The sequence below is a fragment of the Haliotis rubra genome, unplaced genomic scaffold, assembly GCF_003918875.1.
Source record: "Haliotis rubra isolate DU_JTF1 unplaced genomic scaffold, ASM391887v1 Scf3, whole genome shotgun sequence".
Taxonomy (NCBI): Eukaryota; Metazoa; Mollusca; class Gastropoda; order Lepetellida; family Haliotidae; genus Haliotis; species Haliotis rubra.
Window position 1 is genome coordinate 2,473,018 of NW_025766968.1, and position 22,388 is coordinate 2,495,405.

The window sequence follows — 22,388 nt, forward strand, 5'->3', positions numbered from 1 at the left end:
AAGCGGCCTAAAACCATACTCACTACTATTACATTGTTAGTACGAATATTTACAGCAACGAGGATATACAAGAAGACGAGGTATTTCCGAGATGAACTGTTCATGGCCTTGCGCCACCAAACTTTTGAACATGGTTACTTTAACAGTCTACTCCGTCAGGTTAGACAACAAGGCAGTAAGTTCATGATATTAACTGCACTTGTATCAGCGGGGCATAACACATACACTCGTGTGCTCTTGTGGTCTCAACGGAATTTTATACGATAAGACGTAGTACCAAGAGAAGAGGCAGATGATAGAGGCTGTCTCCATAATAGCGAGAGTAAATACTGGCATCCGATCTCTGCAAGAGCTTCCTCCGTTTGGTTAGACTACAAGTCAGTGATTTCAAGATATGAACTACATTGCGACTATAGACGTAGGAGGCAAAACACATGCACATACGCATAACTAGTCACAATATAATTTGCAAACTCCTTTGTCAATAAACTCACTTGGCCAGTGAGTTTGTCATATATGTCTTTACATTGTAAATGTAAATTAAAGGATTCACACCAAGGGAAGAGACTCATGTTTTAGCCTGTCCATGTTCTAGGGGGGAGTACATATTGGTAAATGAACTCTTCGACAGTTAACCCCAGCGGGCTTGACAAGGCATTGGGACTTTGATATCAGCTCTAAAGTCCAAAGGAAGCAACATCTGTATGTATGTCATAGTATGGTCATAACGAATGTTTACATCAAAACTATATACAAGACAGAAGGTAGGATACGAAGTGTACATACACAAGGAAGAATGACCTTGTCTGCAAGGCAACCTCGTCCGTAAACACCTCCCAGCGTGTAACTGGCAATTAAGCTCCAGTTCCATGTCCCCGAATGTAAACCTGCCATTGTAATACAATAATCCCAAGCTTTAACGTGGGTGTTTTACAACCGTCAAGCAGACTAAACGATGCGGAATGGAGGAAGCTATTAGTTTTACCACTGTCACTTTCATATCAACCAAGATCAATCTTAAAGCATATTCGGACACACCATCATTCAACTTTACAACGTAAGTACTAAAGTTCAACTTATAATACAATTATAAGTGCAGTACTGCTTTTTTGCGAAGGGCATCAAAGATGTTTGAAGCAGAGGTAGCTGTATCTGCTAAGACGTTAATCCGACTCAGTCGGTGATGTTGGACACAGACATACCCCTGCAGGCTCTGTAACTTAATTTCCTCTGTCTCTTTTAGCTTTCCACTTTCAAGGTAGCTGGTTTAAACTTATTCCTTGCAGCATGCCTCTTTCTGTTCTTCCAACAAACATTGATCAACTATTTAGGTAAGACTTAAACTTGAGTTCGTTGAGTCCTTTCTCTGCCTGCTTGTCGTCCTTGCAAATACTTTGCAAATGTCTCAACAGGCCTAATTGTATAAGTCCAACGTCCATCTGACTACTGTAAGAAATACTTGTACATGCAGCGGTGGGCACTGCAATGTTAGGAGATGGCCGTTGTGATGTAAAACAGACTTTATTCTCACTGAATCTTTAGCATTATCAATTGCATTATGAATAAACATAACACTCCTGCACATGTGAAAATGAAGTTAAACTCATATTTGACGTCCCTGACTACGTAAAACAGTAATGAGAAATCGTTTCAATTCCTAAATTTTAGCATAACGTCACGAGTATTTCCTTGCAAAAATGGCGATTCGTCGGTTAGATAAATCCATAAAGAAAATTGTTAATCCTGTTCACTGCTGAAAACATACTCACTTTAATTCAGTGTTCAACCAGGTTGACTGTCAAATTGATTCTTATTTGAGTCTGGTGTTTTAAGTGAAGTATCTATAGATTGATATTTTGTTCAACGGCAACGTACACATGCAGGACCGCCTGCTTTCTGAAGCATTGCGGTGAATATTAAACCAAAATTAGAAAAACGCGTCAAGGGAATTGTCATTTCCTATATGCAAATTTCAGCCAAGTACACATATATGTAAAACAGTTGAGGCATATGTGTGACTGTTTACGAGCGGTCCTGACGAGATGCGTCGAACAGATGTGGTATAATTGACAACGTGTCTCAATCCAGTGTGCTTTACGAAACGATTTATGTTTTATTGATTTGTACAATTTTTCATTACAACTTCTTTCAACGATTTTTTAAATATCATTGAAGCAGTAAAAATGTCCATGGGATGTTTTAATGGGTATGGCCTCCTGTAAGCTGCTGTATGGGGTTTGTGAGATTTAGAAGTAACGCGAAATGGGTTTTATGACAGCAACAAATATAGTCCCTTCCCCACCAGCCTCACAAAGAGAACTCTGATTTGCTTGGTATTTCATAAAAACGCTGAGTTGATTAGACCTTACTTTTTTATGTCATGCACAATCCTGCATTCAGCTAAAGGCAGCGACTCTAGCAGAGCCCCTTTTTAGTAATTTGGGCCTTAAATGGTTGGGTGATTAATATATATTTGATGTTTCACTTTATTGCTAATTTGACATTACGTGCAAACCATTTGTATGAGTATTGATTCGCGCTATGATTTTGAAATTGTTTTCAATATCTTTCCACTGTCCCTGTAATTTGGATTATAATTCGCACGTCTTTATTAGCTTGACAATATTTTATATAAAGAATGATTGATACAAATATTCCTGCATAAAAACCATCTACAAAACACAATCACATTGCTGATTTAAATTGATACTTCATTTCAAGGAAGTGATATTATTCATACCAGAATCATTCCTCAATAATAAAATTACGATTCTGTTTAAAATTCTATGCCACACTTTTCGCCGAGTTATATGCAGTTCGATCGGAGTTAAGCTAAAGCGTGTGATTCTCCAACAGTAATTCTAAAAAATTGTCGCTGTTCTTTTTCTCCCTGATCAAAAAGACCTTAAATCTGCATTGATTTTCCTGCAAGACAAATTAACAAATTGGAAGGTGAGGAAAGTTTATTGGATCTTGGTAATTTTTCTAATGGAGATAGCAACCTAAATTGCAAAACATTCCTAATGGTTCCACTCCCCTTTAAAGGTAATGATGCTGTTGAAAATTTGGAAAATAGAGACTTTATCTGCCGTGTTGCCTTTGCTATCGTCGTCTAAAGAGAAATCATTTTCACTAGAATTCTACTAGAGCCTGGCAGTATATTCTCATTTCTAGATGCGGGCATTTAGGTTCTGAGATGTTATCAATGTTCTACACAGTACATGCATTTGTATGACGAGTGTTGGCAGTAGGTAAACATCATACTAATGGACATTACGTCAAACTCACTTGTGGAAAAAACCAAATATAATATGCATGTGGTGGTTGTTTTCTCCATCAGTTTTATCAAACTCGATTCAGTGACAGTCACGCCTGCAGCTTGATTTGGTATGGCATCCATCTCCGATTGACTGATAACAAATGACATTTATCTTATGGGAAATTGCGTTCAGAAAAATGTTGTTCATATTATCTATGAGGAAACATGTAATTGCAAAAATATGTGACTGAAAAGACTGAACTGCAATATTTGAAGTACAGATGACAAGACGAATAAATTGTAATTGCAATATGTACCCGATACAGTTTGTGGGATCACTGCAATGTAATGATATCTATATATTTATGTGTAAACCTAACATTTATATAGCGAATATACTATCTCTATGAACGTATATTGCCGTCATGTTGTTTTATGTAATGACACCAAGGGTAACATTTGTCTTATATATAAGCATAGACAAATGTGTCTGTTGAACATTTCCTGTGTTTCCATAAAGATGATAAAAACATAACTGAACAGTAGTGTTGGGGATCGGGTGAAATCTCACTATTGATAATTGGTTCATTACCAACGAGTAATCATCGAAAAGAATTGAATAGATTAATTTTCAGATTTTCCTATTCAGGTTGTTATTGCAGAAAGGTATAACGTGGTTCTCTGTTGTTTTTTTGTTTTATGTAGAAACTACAAACTGCATTTGCATATTTTCCATCCAAATGTAAAATAATGCAACTTGCTACTTTAAAGTGATTACTAATATATCATGAACATAAATGTCATGGAGTCTTCAAGAAATATTCAGCCATGACGTTTCAGTAAGTGAAGTGAGTTTTCTAAGAAATAAACATGTTTTAAGGCCCTGACAACTTATAAAATATGTTCCATCATCAAGTGTTTCAAACACTAATACACTTCTTCCAAAATTGTTTGTGTTCGATTACGAGAACATGTGTTCGATTGCTTGGTTGTTTGGTCACTGCGACCAATCCTCGATTATCTGAATTAATCGGAACACCACGTTTGAACACCATCTGCAAAAACCATCTACCATGTAGATTAACTATAGATGTGTCAATGCTTCAACCAATACACTTGTCTTCCAATCGACCAGCCTCTCCTTGAACTCCCAGTCTCTTGCCTTCGACCTTGGACCTGCCCGAGTATTATGTTAGCCCCCTTTGGCAGATTGAAGTGGCGTTTGTTTGGGGGTAAACTAATAAAATCTGACAAGATAGTGTATTTGTCTCCCCCTGACAAGCTGTATCGACTGTAGTTATTCGCTTTCAAGTCAATATCACGTCAACATGCCAAGGTAGACCACGCAATAACATCTACAGCTTGCAAATCTACCCTATTCCCAAAGGAAAGAACCTTTGGTTCAGAGCTCATCGTCTGGCAGAGAGTTGTATAATAAGGCCTTATCTGCCTGGAGGTGAAATCTTTATACTGGAACTACCGATTAATAGCCTCCGACCTGTTGAGTTGAACAATCAATAGTTCTGGAGTTCGTGAGGAACATTTGGATGTCAGCCAGCATGTACGATACAATATCACTTTGTTTCTACATAAGCCTATTTTTCTTTACAGGTTACATTCTATACTCATGCCAATAATGGTTGTCACCCCCTTCAATTGTTTTAATTGGTGTGGGTGTGGGTGTGTGGTTGGGTGGGGTGGGGAGGGAGGGAGGGGGTGACAACCATTATTGGCATGAGTATATTAACTGTAATATGTGTGAAGAAGATGATACAAATATCATGTAAATAGATGTCTTCAGTATCTGAACAACAAATACCTCTGCATGAAATCCAAATGTGGCCGCAGGCATGTGGTTACAAGGAGATACATAATGAAGCCTTTTTGTACCATCTTTAATATAAACAACAGCTGTTGAAAATAGTTCACTTTCCGTGGGGATGTACAGCGTCGGTAAATCCAAACATTGCCAGGGGGAAATCATTGTTATCTTGTTATTATGATCTCGATATGCAGTACAGGAAAGTTTAGATGGCTGATCGAAAAAATTAAAGCAAGCTACCAAGTCGTGCAGAGCATTAACAGAGCGACACCCATTCACAATTTAGCACTTCTAAGGAAATCGGACACGTAAAAGGCATGGGTTTATTCAGCTTCATTGGGTATCATTACATATTAAAGTGCTGAGTTCGTTTTCAAAGGACTGAAGTGTTAAATGTTTCACGTGAAAGTCATTCTAGTTGTTAGCATAAAATATCAAGACGATCAAAATGCAATAAAAGATGCATTACCTGTATCCGATCATTATGTGTTTAAACAACTGGAATTGACTTTACTCCGTTAGTGCTGACAGAAGGACACTCGAAGTAATACTAATGTTGCAAAAGGCCTCAGTACAGGACATCTTTCCATGTTTTCTACCTTTCTAATTCTTAAGCTCCCGTCCTCTCCATCTTCTAACCAACACCGATAGCCATCTCCAAATCAATATTCAATCTTCGTTCTAGTACCACTGATTGGCACGTGACATTATAAAACGACGCTCAACAACCCGGATCCCGGTGCTGTGTTGACAAAGATAGGAGCAAAATATTTTCATACATTTCCCTTCAAAAACAAGTTTGTGCACTACGATTTCCTTAGTACAAATTAGGAACTTCTCGCTTGAAACTATGACTGCAGTTTATTTTCGTTTTTTCTTGCTTGAGTATGCGTATCGTATCGCTAAGTTAACGCAACTACTTGAAATATTTGTTCCGCTGGACACACTTTGATTCATTGCATTCATGGTTAATATTGCGAGTACAGTTAGAAAAATCCCCTCACTGTAAAAGTCATTATCTGCGAAAACCGCTGTCTGTCAATCCTTTCGGGAAATCGAGCACATTTTGAAGACAAGAGCGTTCGGTCATAATCTTTCCTTGCCTTTGTAAAATAATTCAATATCGAACTGTTCTAAGAAAACGCTACACAGGAGGCATTGTCCCACTGTGACATGTTTCAAGTTGACAGTCGTCGTCTTTAATCTTACCCTGCTATAGATCTTAATATGTAGCTTTTTGCAACATGTCAATTCTAAATCGTAATACTTTCATTCATTTAGAATGCTTTTAAAATATTTCTCATCACAGTTCCGATGAATGTTTCTGGATGAAACCTAATATTCAATTTGTACGAGAAGCTTCGGGTAATGATACATGCAAAAACTGCTTGGGTTATTTTTCTCAACCAAAGCATATTAATATTGTTTTAACGCTTCGAGCAACCTTGTCAATCAAGAGACAATTCCTTCTAGTTCCAATTAAATCCGCAGCTCTGTATTGAGAGACTGGAACAGTGGCGGGAGAACTTCGTAGTTGTAATTGAAACTTTAATGAAACCATTTACAATCTATTGGTTGCTGTATCATGCCAAGGCGAACCCAGCTGTTGCCATCTCTCTGGACATCCTTAATGACCCCGCCCCCACCTCTTCCCCTTGACCGGTGATTATTGGCCAAAGGAATCCCTATCTGAATACCAGCTCATTCCAGGTGTCGACTGTGTATCAGTGTTTGTAAATCATCTGATCCATGAAACTCAATTACCACTGGTTTGTGCAATGTGTAAACACATTTATATCTGGTGAGAGAGGTGTCAGTCAAAGCTTTAACTGTCTTTAGTATAGTGCTGTATGGTTTAATGGTTGTATGTCCAACTGCATCCAATGCTGGTCACATGAACACATACATGGACTGCTCCTGTAACACCAAGAAGCCACGTACGGGGTTTCTCCATGCCGACATGCAGTATACAGATTTGCGTAATAACACACGGAAGTAGAGATCGACGTTTGACCTTTTGAAGTTGAAACTCAAGTAATTGACTAAACCACAAAATATCACTTTACGTTTTCTAGCACGTTTTTTATCAAAGTGTAAAGAATCATCATCACACCCCTCTCTTACAACAGATAATAAAATTGTGCGTATTAAAAAATGTAATCTAAGGTCTTTCCCACAAAAAAATGCTCATGCTGCCAAATTCGTTCACACATAAATAATGTCAGTGTGGCTCTAGCCTTTAAGGTCGATACAGCAAAGTCTTGAAACCACTGCCATCGAAGCGCACTGGCCCAAGACCCGATCTGATTTATTGTTTGGAAGTACGTAACATGTTTATGCACCCGATTTATTTGGCATCAGCTCATATGAGAACCGCTCAATACAAATGTATACATCATTACTACAGTGTATATATCACAAGGATTTGGATCCATGCAACATGCTGTTTAACGACTCGGATTTACATCCCGTACTGCATGTAGCATAACCTGCGCCAAACTTTCATCATAAAAGGGAACCTTTTGCGACCATAACGTTATCCCTTGTCCGTTGAATAGCATCGAATACTTCATCATCTAACCCATGTTCAGTGTAGCTTTATGAATATCTATATACGTAGTTACAGCAATATCAGCGTTTAAAGCTGTAGCTTTTTGTTTTGCCTCGGTCTGCGGATTCTTTGATGTAACTGTAAGATGTCTTCATTGTAGGCGAACGTTGTCTGTAACTTTAATGCATTGCAATAACGATCTTTATTATGTATGTTTCGAATACAAGTTACGATTTGAAAGACGACTTTGTGGAACCAGCATCACGCCAAGGATGGATCTTTACACACCCTTTCGTCCACATCGTAAACTGAAACGCTTAACGGTTCCAGATCCTTTCTGCGGAACTACTAAACCAGCAATCACTGGCCCTCTTTTCAGAAGGTCGTTCTGAACTTAACAAAAATGTTATTCATATGTGTCCCCCTTGTGCTTTGATTTTCTCCATAACATGCATCTATTGTTTGTTTAGGTTACGTAAACACAATAACTCATCACACTTAATCTGAAGCATTAGTGTAGATTATGCCAGTGCCATCTTTGAAGTTAGAGGGCATACCAGTACGCTGAACACTGTATAGAAAGCTCTCTCACTATCAAGATGGTAATGTTCCTTATCAAAGACGCAATTGCAATCTGTGCAGGGAGTAATTGGGGTCTATAGCAATATAATACGCCGTGTGAAATACTGTCTAACCGCAAAAAGAATAAGTGCACTAATGTATGGTATGAATGGTCAGGCATTACCCATGCGTAGTATTAAAACATCCGTTCTTGTGACCTATTTTAATATTCTTGCGCGAACGTATCGTACGTTATTTAGGTCATATCATTGTCAAAGTTGTGTATGTACACCAATCCATATTTACAGAGACAGCTTGGAGGTTACAAGATGTTTGAGGTCGATAAAATATCGTCTCTGTATTTCTATACGTTCTGTGCGTACTCGTTTAATTTTTGTTTGAATAAAGTTCCATGAATGAGATATGGTTTATTCCATGCAACTTTCTATGGGATGCATATATACTCATGCCAATAATGGTTGTCACCCCTCTCCCCACCCCAATCCCCCACCCTCTCCAATAAACAAAATTGAAGGGGGTGACAACCATTATTGGCATGAGTATAACATTGAAATTACTTCTTTCTCGACAGGGAATAAAACTCCCCTGTGTTTTCTGAATTTGCCACGTGTCATCGACTATGGTTTTATGTTTCGTACATGGCAGGTTTATAATAGGGCCATATACAAATATTCATCTTTGAAAACGGTCCCTAGCGTCTAGAGATTGCCAAAGGTTGAACAGTCAAAAGGAATTATTCTTAAAAACATAATCGACTCCACTTAAGTGTTACGTAACGAAGAATGATGGACAGTCTGCCAACAATGATTCTGGATCTGCTCGTAGGAAACGTAGAAAATAATTCCTCAAAAAATGATCCTGTAAAACATGTTACGTGAATGATATCGGTGTAATTGACGCTGTCAAAATCAGATATTTTGCAGAGCCTATCACAAAAGCACCTGTCATTATAAAAAAACTAACATGTTTTTAGTTCCCTCGAGTCGTAACTATAGCTTTCTAGCAGTCAGCATCTCCGCTGTGCGACAACGGGTTTTATAATTGCGTTGTTTTCGATGGGGTCATACTGATTAGCTGGGTAAGTCAGCAGTCTGAAGAATGCCTTTTATTTGATAATGTCATAGTCGCAGGAATCATAATTTTGGCCTTTGTTTGAAGTTTGAAATGTGTTATTGAAACTCTGAATAAATTGTATACAATCATCATCCCAGTGCACATTCGTCACCTTTGTTGGACAGTAAATCACTGCCTATGTCAGTTAGTATTTTAAAACGTTCAAATCTAATGTCTGCTTGTCGGCGTGGAACTGGACATGTTAATGCACAGATGTAATTAAAAAAACCACCAACATATAATTGATTACAAACTACAAACAAACTATTTCTTATTTCCTGAAAAAAATAACTATACATAGGAAAAAGAGCACACATACATAAGGAACACAGTGTTGCTATTTATAACATATAAACCCTCTTACCATATCGGCGATTTGAATAAGTGTCAAACCAAATTTAACCACAACTGTCTTGGAAGCGTTGTAAACAGGACGAGCGTAAGGGTCGTACTTCTCAAGAAGCTTTCGCAGCAGTTTCTGCTCATCGGGAATCCTGTGAGGTTTCTCCAGCTTTTTCCTCCTATGTCGACCTAATGAGAAACAAAACAAACAGACATATAAAACCAAATCATCACACTCACCATATCTGTAATCTGTGTTAAAGTTATCCCAAACTTCACTGTCACTTTGTCCGATGCGTTGTACACGGGTCTGGAGGCCGTGTTGTAGTCACTTAGAATTTTATCCAGAAGACGTTGCTCGTCAGTGGGAATATTAAACACAATAACCGGAAATAGAATAAAAACGTGAAGCACGTGCAACACAAACGGTGACAGCATAATCAGGCGACACTTCCGGTTGGTGTAAAAAGTTGCACGAGGGCTTAAAAGTGGATCTGTTGCATGAGAACTGTCCAAAGTACAATTGCAAGCAATTGGTTGATGCAATCAATACGCTTCATGTAGCATGGCTCCAGTATAGCATATGTTTTGTAATGAAACCTCTGAAGAGTTGACGGAACGGGACCACTCAGCCCATCGCGTTGATCCTGGGTCTACCTCTGATAGCCAACTACACTGCTATGCTGCTGGAACAGCCATCCTACTGATGACGCCCTGCGCACTCTCACAGCCTGCTGCCTACCAGGCGCAGGCTTCGATCCTACAATCACTCAGCTTTAGCAGAGGTACCTATAACAAGGACTTGTTATCACGGTTAAAATCTTCGTCTCTCAAGGACCATTCCATCCAATTGACGTTTGTACATAGGTCCATTCACATTTATCCTTAACAAGAGTTGTTAAGTAATTGAATGCCCTACGTTTAAAATGCTACCATTATCTATTCAGAAACGTTAACGTTAATTGACTTTCCGTTGTAATTAACTTATCGTGGTTACATAGAAGGTTATGTAATATTTTCGTGGTGGGGATATATTTAGGTGTGCGTGTACTGTCGATTAGGGCTGCAGGTGTTAGCAGATTAAACACGTTTTCATTCGTTGCGTGGGTGTGATTAAATTGTAGTTTTAGAATACGGTAGTGACGGTTTTAATGGAAATTTTATATTGGATGAAAGTTTCCTGAAGACGGTTTACAAAAGCTCATCAGGGGAACATTTATGCATTAACAAGTAACTTTTGTCTTGCCAAAATTTAAATGTTCAATTTGGACATTGATTGTATGCATGAATAAATAATGGCATCAATTCCAGAAAACAGATCTATTTTTTATTCATTAACGTTTTTCTTCTTTGTGAAAATAGTTGCTATGTGTCAGTTTTATACAAAGGAAGTTTCATTCCGTTTGTAGGAACTATTCAATTTTTATAGCTGTCATAGTTTTGTTCACATTTTCTTAGTGCTAAGTTCAAAATAAGAACTATTTTAATTGCAAGTAACATAGTTTTGTTAGATTGTATAATGTTCATTTTGGGTATTGATTGTATGCATAAATAAATAATAGCACGGATCACAGAAAGGAGATACAATCATACAGGTATATTGCTTTATTCGTCACCATTTTTCATCTGTGTGAGTTTAAACAGGAATAGTTTGCAGGAATTATTCAAGTTCTATAGCTATCAAATATAGTTTACGTCGCGTTTTGCCAATGCAAAGAAAGAAATGAGAATTATTTGCATTGCAACAAAACACAATGTAATGTCACAGATCCATATTTAAAAATAAATAGAAACATACAGACAAAATACAAAAAATGTAATTTCTAGACAGTATTTTATCAGTTACATTCCCACATATACATCAAACACGATACTTGTCAATCTTGGTATATTGTAAACAAAATATTTTTAAAGATTCTCTAAGTGTTCATATTCTCGTATAGCGTTACCTCATGTTAGTTTTTGTTTCACAATACGTGCTAAGGAATAATAATTGACTGAATTATGGAGTGAATTAAGATATATTTCTGTGAGTGAAGATACCTCAATCACTCATATAATATTAGTAACTGAACCATAAGAAAACATGTTGTCAGTATGAATCGGTTTTTAAAAACTCTTAATATATATATCTCTTACCATGAAGACACGCAATGCTCATTCTTATTTCTGTGTTTAACATTTTCGCGAACACCCGATGTCATCACTTTCAGTTATCCATTTGTATAATTTTACCATTTCTTACCATTTACGTTGGCTATTCTCTCACGATGACGTTGCAGTTGGATGCTTTGTATTTCATAGGTCAAAAGGTACAGCTGAGAAAACTCTTCTGTTTTCCCCGTACTTCAATTACAAAGATACTATTGAATAAAACACGGATTAATCAAGTTAAGTTATTGTAAATGACGGAATAGATACGAACAGAAAACGGTCCAGGTGGTTTAGAATCACTATGCTTCCCAGTACATCCGGATCTGTTACGTGATTGTTTATGTTGTACGCTTTGTAATCGCTTTAACGCTCTGGCCTCCTAACTGTGTCACGTAAGGCCCGTGAAAGCCAGCAAGGGTGCGCTGGAATATTTTGGAAAGTGTGACTAATATGTTTGCAGCAACGGTTCCCAGTAAATGCAAACATTTGCTGATTAGGTTTCCAAGAGGTATTTCATGGAGCGTAATAAATGTTTTAAATTGAAACAATGTAGGAACCTCTCAATGGAATAAACCCAGCCTTTGATAATATTGTTTTCACTCGATGGAACTACACAATTACATGAGGTTCTGTTTTTATTCTTCTGTGCCAATGGTGCCTCGACTAAACTGCAAAGGCGTTCATGACATGTGAATTCTCGGGCATGACGTTTTTAATCTATTCCCGTTGGATCGAAGTTGAAAGAGATGGAACGGGGGTTATATGTCATATATAGTATTTCCGTTACTTCACGCGGTGTCACATTCTTGTGGGCGTTAATCGGGCCCAAGTCATTACGGTCTTAGACGTTAACCACTCTGTTGAAACCCAAGAGCGAGGAATTGATGCCAACCTAGAATCATAATTAGTGCCAATGTTGGATTCGAACTCACGAACTCGATACTGGCACGATATCTCTGTGGTTGATGTTATTTTGGAGACTGTATTTACCAACTGTAACATCTTGCACCCCACAAGTATAACACATTGCTGCGAGTTAATGTCTGGTTAAAATGTCACAGAGGTTGTGACCTCCTGTCAAAAACAACAACATGTCATCAGGACATCAACTATCGCACTTAATAGCATCATGACATGACCCGCTTATGTACGTAAGGATAAATATTCCAACTAAGATGAGAAAATAGGCCAAACACTTCTGATGAAAACAGTCTGCCAATAAGAATAAGCTTAATGAATATAATCAATTCCCCCATTTTCAGATTCATTTTTGAATTGGGGGTTTGGCGTAGACAACAAGTTTCAAGCTGGCATTATCATGCATATACATATATAATTTCAAGTTAAAGGGGCGGAGGGTAGCATAGTGGTTAAAGCGTTCGCTCGTCACGCCGAAGACCCGGGTTCGATTCCCACATGGGTACAATGTGATAAGCCCATTTCTGGTGTCCCCTGCCGTGATGTTGCTGGAATATTGCTAAAAGCGGAGTAAAACTATACTCACTCACTCACTCTAAGTTATAGCAGGAGGATCACGGTACCTGGCGTCGCTGTACTAATATATTCAGCGAATGGTGATTGGTTTGATCAGCAATTATCCGCGCTCCAAGTTTTCTTCCAATTATGCTAAATGTAGTCGACCTGCATTGCATGGCATTGAATGAAACTGAAAACTTTGATGTGATTAAAATATTGTTAAAGCGACACTGAACTCCAAAACCTTACTACGAGCACCTCTTTAGTGGCTTACATGTGTGCGCTTGGTGACGATTATGTCGGCATCGATATGATGAAATTCGAGATAACAATAGTATTACTTAATCTTGTTCACTCCCATAATGATTGAGACCGGTTCCCTTACCTGATGGTTATTCATGTGAGAGTCAATAGACAATAACAAACCCGAAGTACTGTCGATCGCCAAACTTAAACAAATCCTAATGTAGACATAAATAGTGACAATGAACACTTACCATCTCATGGTGTCTTCTGAATGTTCTAGTGCGGTGTAATACTAAACTCACTCACTCACTCTGAATGTTCTATATCCCAATAAGCATTTTTGAACTTCCAACGTAACCATTCTACTCGTGTAATTATTTGTGAATGTCTTTTTCAGTTGCCTTTTGATGACAAATTGGTTCAGTCTTCTGTTCTTACTTAACTCTCTCACTCACAACAGGGCAGTTTATGTATTTCACTGCAGATCTAACCTGGATAGAAGGCTGGAAGTGAAATGAGGTCTTAGATGTTACTGCTTTGGAGAAGCCCTCGAGCATGGGTGTGGTGCCTAACATTTAGACACATTATCAAGGCGAAAAGGGAATCGAGGATGAAATGTTGAACAGGTAATGGGCCTCATGTACTGATGAAAGCTTGAATTGGGTTGGCCGCCAATATTTCTGGTAACTGGGATTAATTTTGGAAGTAGACTTCTAAGCGTCATTCATCGCTTCGGTGATACCCAGGAGCATGGTTATATTGCTGACAAACAAACTATCGTGAGTTAAGAACTAAAAGCTACAAACAGTGGATCCTAGCACGACAAGGGACGCAACTCTGTAAAGTAAATTGTACTGTACCCTTGAGTATTTATAGATGCACGAATATTGTGTATTTACTAAGTGCTAATTTGAGTGATGTGTCTGTCTCAAGCTTAGTTTAAGCGATGAGTGCTTGCACTGGTATGTGACAGTGTGTTTTATTGTGTATCAATATTCCAAGTGTAATACACTGTACACGTAGATTCAGTTAGGGGAAATGGTGTGCTATATTTAAACCTGTACTAGATTTAGACAGAAAGATCTGGAAAGTAGTGCGGGGTGCTGGTCCCTCTGAGAGTATTGTAGAAGTTTCTAGCCTTTTTCTTGCATATATAAGTGGACTGACTGACTGAGTTTGGTTTTACGCTGCTTTTAGCAATATTCCTGCAACATCACCACGGGGGACACCAGAAATGGGCTTCACACACGTATATAAGTGGAGCTGTGCATTGCACAACATCTCTAGTAAGCAGAAGATAAGCATTGTGTGTGATGGTCATTATACCCTGCCGAGGCATTTAGTTGCAAGTTAGATTACAGTTGCGGAGAGATGAATATGTCTATCACTGTCATCCTTGAAAAGGCAAGTCTAGATAAGCGGACAGTACCCCAGTCTGTTATTCATTATATTTTTAGAAATTATCCCCCTAGACTGTTATCTATTATTTTTTAGAAATAATCATTTAAACTATTAATTTTTACCTTAGAGATTTGTGCAAGTCTACTGTCTTTATTGCTACAATCATTGCTTTTGTCTAATATTGCCTTTGATTTATTAGCGCCACTCCATTTTGTATTGCCATGGTGATACATTTGCAGCAAATAATATTGATTTGTGAAGTTAGGTAATTTACAGTTGATAAATATATCGCATAGCTTTGTGGTTTTCTGGTTGCACACCCAGTTCTCTTACCGAGTTATTTTGGGATTTCAACTTGGGAATCAACAGCAGGATTTTCTAAATACATGTATGAGATAATACATTCAGGAGCACTGTTTTGAATAAATAAAGTCCGGCCTGATGACTTCTTTTGCTTTCTCGTCTGTAATTTCCTCATTCTCCGTAGCCTCCTCACTATCTATAATCTTTGCATCCTCTATGACCTCATCAGGCATTGATCCGGGCATTGACAAATGCAAATGATGGCTTTGTATAGTATTATGATCTATTTTCCATTTCATCTAGTTTAATGGTTACGTTGATATAAACATCAAGGTGGATGTCCTCTCATGCATAGACCTAAGCGAGGGGACCCTGTTTATACCAGCGCATGATTTTCGGAAGCATAAAAGGGCAGGATTCTTGCAAGTTAACCCTTTCCTGTGTACGCCGCATGAATTAGATGGGACGGCTAACGTGCGGTCTTCCACGGTATCAAGTTTGAGCAGCGTGTTAAGAAACGTCAAACAAGCTTAACGTTTGACAAGGCAAGACGTGTCAGTGATGGAGGCATCTGCAGTTTTTCTAGAGTTTTGGTAATTGAGGTCATACAAATAAATATGGTATCCGCAGGATCACTGACCAACATCAGTGATCTGGGCGTGAGGTATATTTTGGAATTAAATCTCAACGATTTTGAAAGTCTGGGTTCGCTTGCCAGACATATTTCACTACAAACATGTTTGTTCCTAATATTATTTGAATGGAATTGCTTCCAAGGGATCTACCACGATATATGCTCGGTGTGATTTTTTTTGCTGGAGGTTGGTCATCCGATGCCGAGGCTTGCTGACCAAATGCATTTGGCGAAATGTGTTTGCTTACATTACCATGTACTGTGTTGTCTTACAAGATACTTCACAGAAAACTTTGTTAAGCCATGCAGTAGTGATATTTTTACCGCAGTGAACGTGTCAAATTTCTAAGACTACAGTGAAATCATCACTTTACTCAAACTCAGTAATCTCAGTCTATCACGCTTAAGTACATACACACACACACACACACACACACACACACACACATATATATATATAACTCTAGTTGAAACTCGTAGGAGGTAAATTTATACTGTGTGAGGGGCGGTGGGGTAGCCTAGTGGTTAAAGCGTTCGCTCATCACACCGATTCCCCACCATGTGTAAAGCCAATTTCTGGTGTCCCCTGCCGTGATGTTGCTGGAATATTGCTAAAAGCGGCGTAAAACTAAACTCACACACTCATACTATGTGATTACTTTTCGGATTTCTTTACACCTAGATATAGCCGGTAACGGAACTGCAACATGCAGTATTACAGAAACAGCAATACTCCTGCCATGCAACAAACCAGACAATCAAGTGATTGTAGGGCCAGAAAATCAAGCAATTCGACAGCACTGTTACTAATATCATTGAATCTACCAGAAACGGTGTGTTAGTTTTGAATGGCATATAGCGTAGATTTTGGAAGTTATAAGTAAAAATCGTTTATGAAAAATATTTTAGTAACTTACAAGACTTCAGTCTTCACAAGCTGAAACGTCCCAGTACAAGTAAATATATGACGTCTATGTAAGCGAATAACCAGTTTTGGTAATCTGCCGAAACAGATACCATTTGGCTGTAAAGCGCAAAATAGTTGTTAAAACTATATGAATGGATCACGGAAAATATTAAATAACACCGGAAGTTAGTGAAAAGTATAAGAAAGTCTTGCCTTACCGTTAACGCTCACCATTCACACAGTTTGCATATACATATAAAGTAAGTGTTTTATTGCCTGACGCTGCAAGCAGTACTTCTTATCGACATTAAATACATATTTTACCTTTGGCAAATATATGTTTATATTGCATATCGTTGTAATACGCTGTACCAAGCGAAAAATACATCCTCTGTTTCACATTACATTATTTTTTCATTATGTAGTCCATTTTCACCTACATGCAAACCTATTGGCAGCACACATTTATAATCAAAATTAAATCCTTAATTCGAGATACACAATTCACAATTATTACACAATAATCACTAAAGGTTATATTTATATTTGCTAATTTTAAAAATAGAATTTCATGCGTTGCAGCATTCTACTTTATGCTGAGTTAAAATGGCATTACACATATGAGAAACGAACTTTCATATTTAACCATTCAGTATATCATTTTATACATAGAGTAATGGTGCGATAAAAGGAGTTCAAAGCTCGGTATTCATTCGGAGAGGATAAATAATGGTATTTTCTCAGCTTCGGCTTGATAAATTGTGATATTTGTCAAGAAGACAAGAGTGACTTATTCATAACGTGTTCAGTTAGAATAATAACAAAATTACTACTATTTCGGACATATTCTTCCTACTGGATGCAGTTGCCATGGAAACATTTGACGTCAAATACTGTTTTATGACTCCACAACGCTGAAGAACGTAAGTACTCACAGACCCAAGAGCGTAGAAAGGACGTTCGAGAAAAGGGTGCATTCGTGATTTTTTTTCATTTTCAAAGTAGAAAGCAATATTGTTTTCATAGTTAATTTATTGTGTAAATGTGTGTTCGATTTGAGGAAGCTTCAGTTGGAACAGTTGGCGTTTATTCCAAACGAAACACCTTAAATGTCACTTCACCCTATGCTTCTGACAAAGAGCAATACACCTGCGTAACTGTTCGTGTTATCGCGGACTATTCTGAAGAGGGTTCTACTACTTTCATTTGCGGTAAATGTCGTTATAGGAGATACGTAATCATGAAGTGGATATACGCGATAGCGAATGCGGACATGTAACATGGGCGAGTAAAATTCGTTTCAAAATGTGTTTTTAGTTTAAAGTACGTAAAATGGAACTGGTGTGTTGATAAGAGGGTGTATTATAAAAGCATCGTAAACAATACGTTCTTAACATGTTTTGCCAAGAACGGTTAGATGCAAATGCATCTTTCAAGATAGGATCCTGATAGATACTTGAGATGTGTCTGGTACCAGACAGGTACTTGAATTATATTACCACCAGTCACATACAGAAATACATTTGTAAGATCTACAGTTAGATTGGTGTGATTATATCTGACTGTTTATCCCAACAGGAAATAATCCCTTAACAAACACTTAAAACAGGCCAATTATGTTGAGCAAGTGTTAACGACTGATTGCATTTTATGTTAACTTATGCTATCATTTATACGTGTAGACGCAGAAAATAGACATTGAACAAATGATGTAGAATCAGAAATCCTTTATGCAAATGATATCCGATGTTCAAGTCCTATTTGAAGTTCCTCTTTTAATGTATAAAACTAACAAGCGGCATTCTCTAATTGGGCGAGTTTGGTGTTATGGCCGGGGAAAGCGAACTAAAATCTGCACTAAACCTCCTCAATGTAGGTGTCGCTTTCGCGGGAATGGTCAAGCTACAGTGAACATTGCATTTAGCGTTCCCGGGACTATCAATGCACAAAAACCCAAAGAAATGTTAGTCGTCTTCTGATACCGTAGTCATGGTAGAAATTTAATAATTAAATAACAATAAATGTTTTAGCCACAGACTGTTCACCGATGTCACATTGATGGATCATGTGAAGGTGGCTCACTGAACGTGGATCAGGTCAGCGACGTGATCAGTGTAGTCCAGGACAGCAAACGGTAGACGAAATGTAACATGTGTCTTTGATACTCAGCATCTGCTGCACACAGGCGCTCAATGTTCTTGTTTGTCGTGAAAATGATGATGTTGTCGTCGATGCGATGGAGGAAGGGTTCTCCTGCTGCGCTCAAGGTCCATTGTCCCTCAAGTTGAATCTCACGTCGGTTGGCAGGGAGTCTAGGAATGGGCTTGTGCCGTTGTCTGTAGAGAATGGTCTTGAGTGATGCGAAGGAAGGTATTTCCTGTAGCAGGTCGTCTGGAACAACGTTGTGTTGTCTCTTCTCGGAGGGTTAAGGTTTCCTACACCGATACTTAAACATGTCATAGATCAAGTGCTGAAACTTGAAACAACTGAAACTTCTTCTCAGTTAAGAGGCTCACAGATCGAGTGTTGGGGTCGCGCGCTAATCTGAAGTACGGTAATCCGATGTTTTCATAGCAATTCGCTTTCGCGGCACTTCTAGCAGAACTTTGGTTTTCGCTTTACCGGGAATAGGGAATATTAGAAATTTTGCTTTCCCGGGCCGACACCGAGTGGGTATTCAAGCGTTCAGTAAATGGGTTTGGAGGGTTCTGTTTTGCGAACAAGTTTAGAACTCCTGATGTACTTCTATGCTAAACCGTAGGGATTATCAAGAGTGAGTGAGTATGGTTTTACGCCGCTTTCAGACATATTACAGCAATACCACTACCGGAGACACCACAGATGGACCGAACGCATTGTACCCATGTTTGGATTTAAACCCTGGTCTTCGGCCTGACCACCTTTGACAGCGATGCTACTTCACCGCCCATGGTTTATGAAAAACTGTAACGTTAGGGTAGCTTTTCGAAATAGAACAGCGCGGAGTGAGTGAGTGAGTGAGTGAGTGAGTGAATATTTAACGTCACATCGGCAATATCTCAGCCATATCGTGACGAACAACGCGGAGAGTTCTATGGATATGCAACTTCTTTAATATAATGTGAGCGACGTTTCGGTGTAGCTACTAACACCGTTTTCAAGCAAAAAAATATTAAGAAAGTAAGATACTTTATGGATGACACATTTTTTTATACATATACATGATGCAACGTTTCGGATTAAATTCTTATACCGTTGTCAAGCAAGTGAACCTGGCTTGACAACGGTATAAAAATCTATACCGAAACGTCGTATCAAGGAGCTGTCATCCACTTTCTTGTCACTCACCAACTTCTAAAGTGCCAATCAAACAGATCAAAAGAGGTATGACCTTGGTGATTACAAGCCAGAACACATGTAATTGTTCATGCAGACCATCCCCAGTTTGCATTAAAGGTAACCGTTGCTGATTGAAGCGGAATAATCATGTCCATAATGAGACATTCTGGATAACTCAGTCTTTAAGGCACCGAATTTACTGTGTAGAAACAGACGTAACATAACATAACGCTGTAGTGCTGGTTCGAATCCCACAGTCCCAATGGTTATGATTCCAGGTTTATCTATACCCTTACTCATCAAAGTTTCAAAAGTTTCATCAAATCATAATCATCTGCATCACTGTGTGTGTGGTGCCTCTCTCTCTCTCTCTCTGTGTCAACCAGATAAACTTACAACACGTTTAATAACTAAACTACTGATGTTAGCGACCTCTCAATTCAATTCCCTCGCTTACTCCTAATACAGCAAGCGTTCGCTCGTCACGCCGAAGACCCGGGTTCAATTCCCCACATGGGTACAATATGTGAAGCCCATTTCTGGTGTCCCCCGCCGTGATATTGCTGGAATATTGCTAAAAGCGGCGTAAAACCCAACTCACGCATTCACTTAATACAACACGTGTTGGCAGGCATGGAAGTCCGATGCAACCAGATACCTGACATACGATGAGCCCAACAATGAAATTCAAGTATTATTAACAAAATTTAGACACTAATAGTCATATGTTTCGATGTAAATCTATTAGATTTCCTTGTGGCAATTAAATGCATGTTGATGAGTACTGGCTCGAGCAACGGTATCAACGTCAGGGCACAACTACCAAATTAACATAGATAACAGCATGCTTGGGAACAGAGTCGTTATATCCTTAAATCTTAACTTGGTATATGTGTGAAACAAAAAGCTGTATATAGACACTGTAAGTGTGTTCTGTAAATATATTCGCAAGTGAATATCGGCAACATGGCGTTAAGAAGTACTGGTGATAAGGTAACGAGAAATGCTTCTTTTCATATTTGAGCTTAGCCGTGATACGTTTACAAAGCCCCTGCGTACCTAAGCCATATCCCAATATCATAGCGTTTTCATTCAAGTAGGGAGGTCGATAGAGCTTCCACAAAGCCCCATGTAACATTCAACGGCTGAAGAATACTTTTAACGCAGAAAAATATAAACGAAGCTCATTTGGTGAGCATAATGTAAACTGAGGGGGTTCTCTACAATTCCTAACCTACACTTGATAAGCGATAACTGAACATCCTCACAGGGTCATTAAAACCTGAGCAGCGAAGCCTAACTGTTTCGTAAAACTGGTATAAGGAAATTTCTTATCACAATATCAGAGTACATTAACTTCCTTACTCTAGCGTTGTGGTGGAGCTCGGTGGGATTGAGCGATATGGATTTTAGGTTATGTAATTCCCGAGGAAATGGAAAGGAACAACTACAAAACGTTAGGTTTTCGCCTCCGGTAAAGATTAATGATTTCATGCTTCGCTGTTTCTAATGCGAAATAAACTGATTATTTTTTTCCCGTATAAAGACAGTGACTAAAACGGCGAAAATTCAAATTTCAGTGTCCTGCAAAATTGCAATGGTTTAAAAATGTCGTGAAGAAGCATTTGCAAGTAAGTTATTAATCTGTTGACCAATAAGGTTTAAGTGAACTTGAATACCGGCAAGTGTGACAAAGGGATACGTATAATTCATGTGGTGTCTGTCCGTCTATCTCTATCTATCCATATCTATCTATCTCTATCTATCTAAATCTATCCATATCTATGTATATCTTTCTATCCATATCTATGTATCTCTATCCATATCTATCTATCGCATTCTATCATCTATCTGTCTATCTATCTATCTATCCATCTATAACTATCTCTAACTATCGCTCTATCTGTCGGTCTGTCTATGTATCTATCTATATCTATCTATGTATGCATCTATCTATGGTAAAGGTACGTTTAGTGAGGGAATGAGCACGTGGTTTTAATGTCGAGTAGAAGAGTGTTTAGTACAAAGACACCGACGGCACGAAAAACAAATAAAATACAAGAAACTGAAAAAAATAACCACCGAACAAAAACAAAGCGAAAACAATAGCAACGAAAATACATCCCACGGCTCTCAAAACCCTTTTTGAAACTCATCTCACAAAACCTGAACTTCAACTTCAAAACGTGTACAGAATGCATTCGAAACTTGGACCTTTTATCCCAGATCCTAATTCATGTGATCTGGATTTGAATTATCTGAAAGTTCTCTTTTTGGCAA

General features: G+C 38.3%; 1 protein-coding gene across 2 annotated transcripts in view; it reads right to left on the minus strand.

Annotated features, from left to right (window-relative positions):
• LOC124282417 (neuronal acetylcholine receptor subunit alpha-10-like) overlaps window positions 1-22,388 on the minus strand; it is a 238,299-nt gene that overhangs the window by 56,263 nt on the left and 159,648 nt on the right. Inside the window, exon 3 of one of the 2 annotated variants that reach the window (XM_046718405.1) lies at window positions 9,692-9,858. In XM_046718405.1, the coding sequence (XP_046574361.1) occupies window positions 9,692-9,858 (167 nt within the window). Of the gene's footprint in view, window positions 1-9,691; window positions 9,859-9,909; window positions 10,315-22,388 lie in introns of those variants that run through there. The other variant, XM_046718406.1, reaches the window with a different exon arrangement.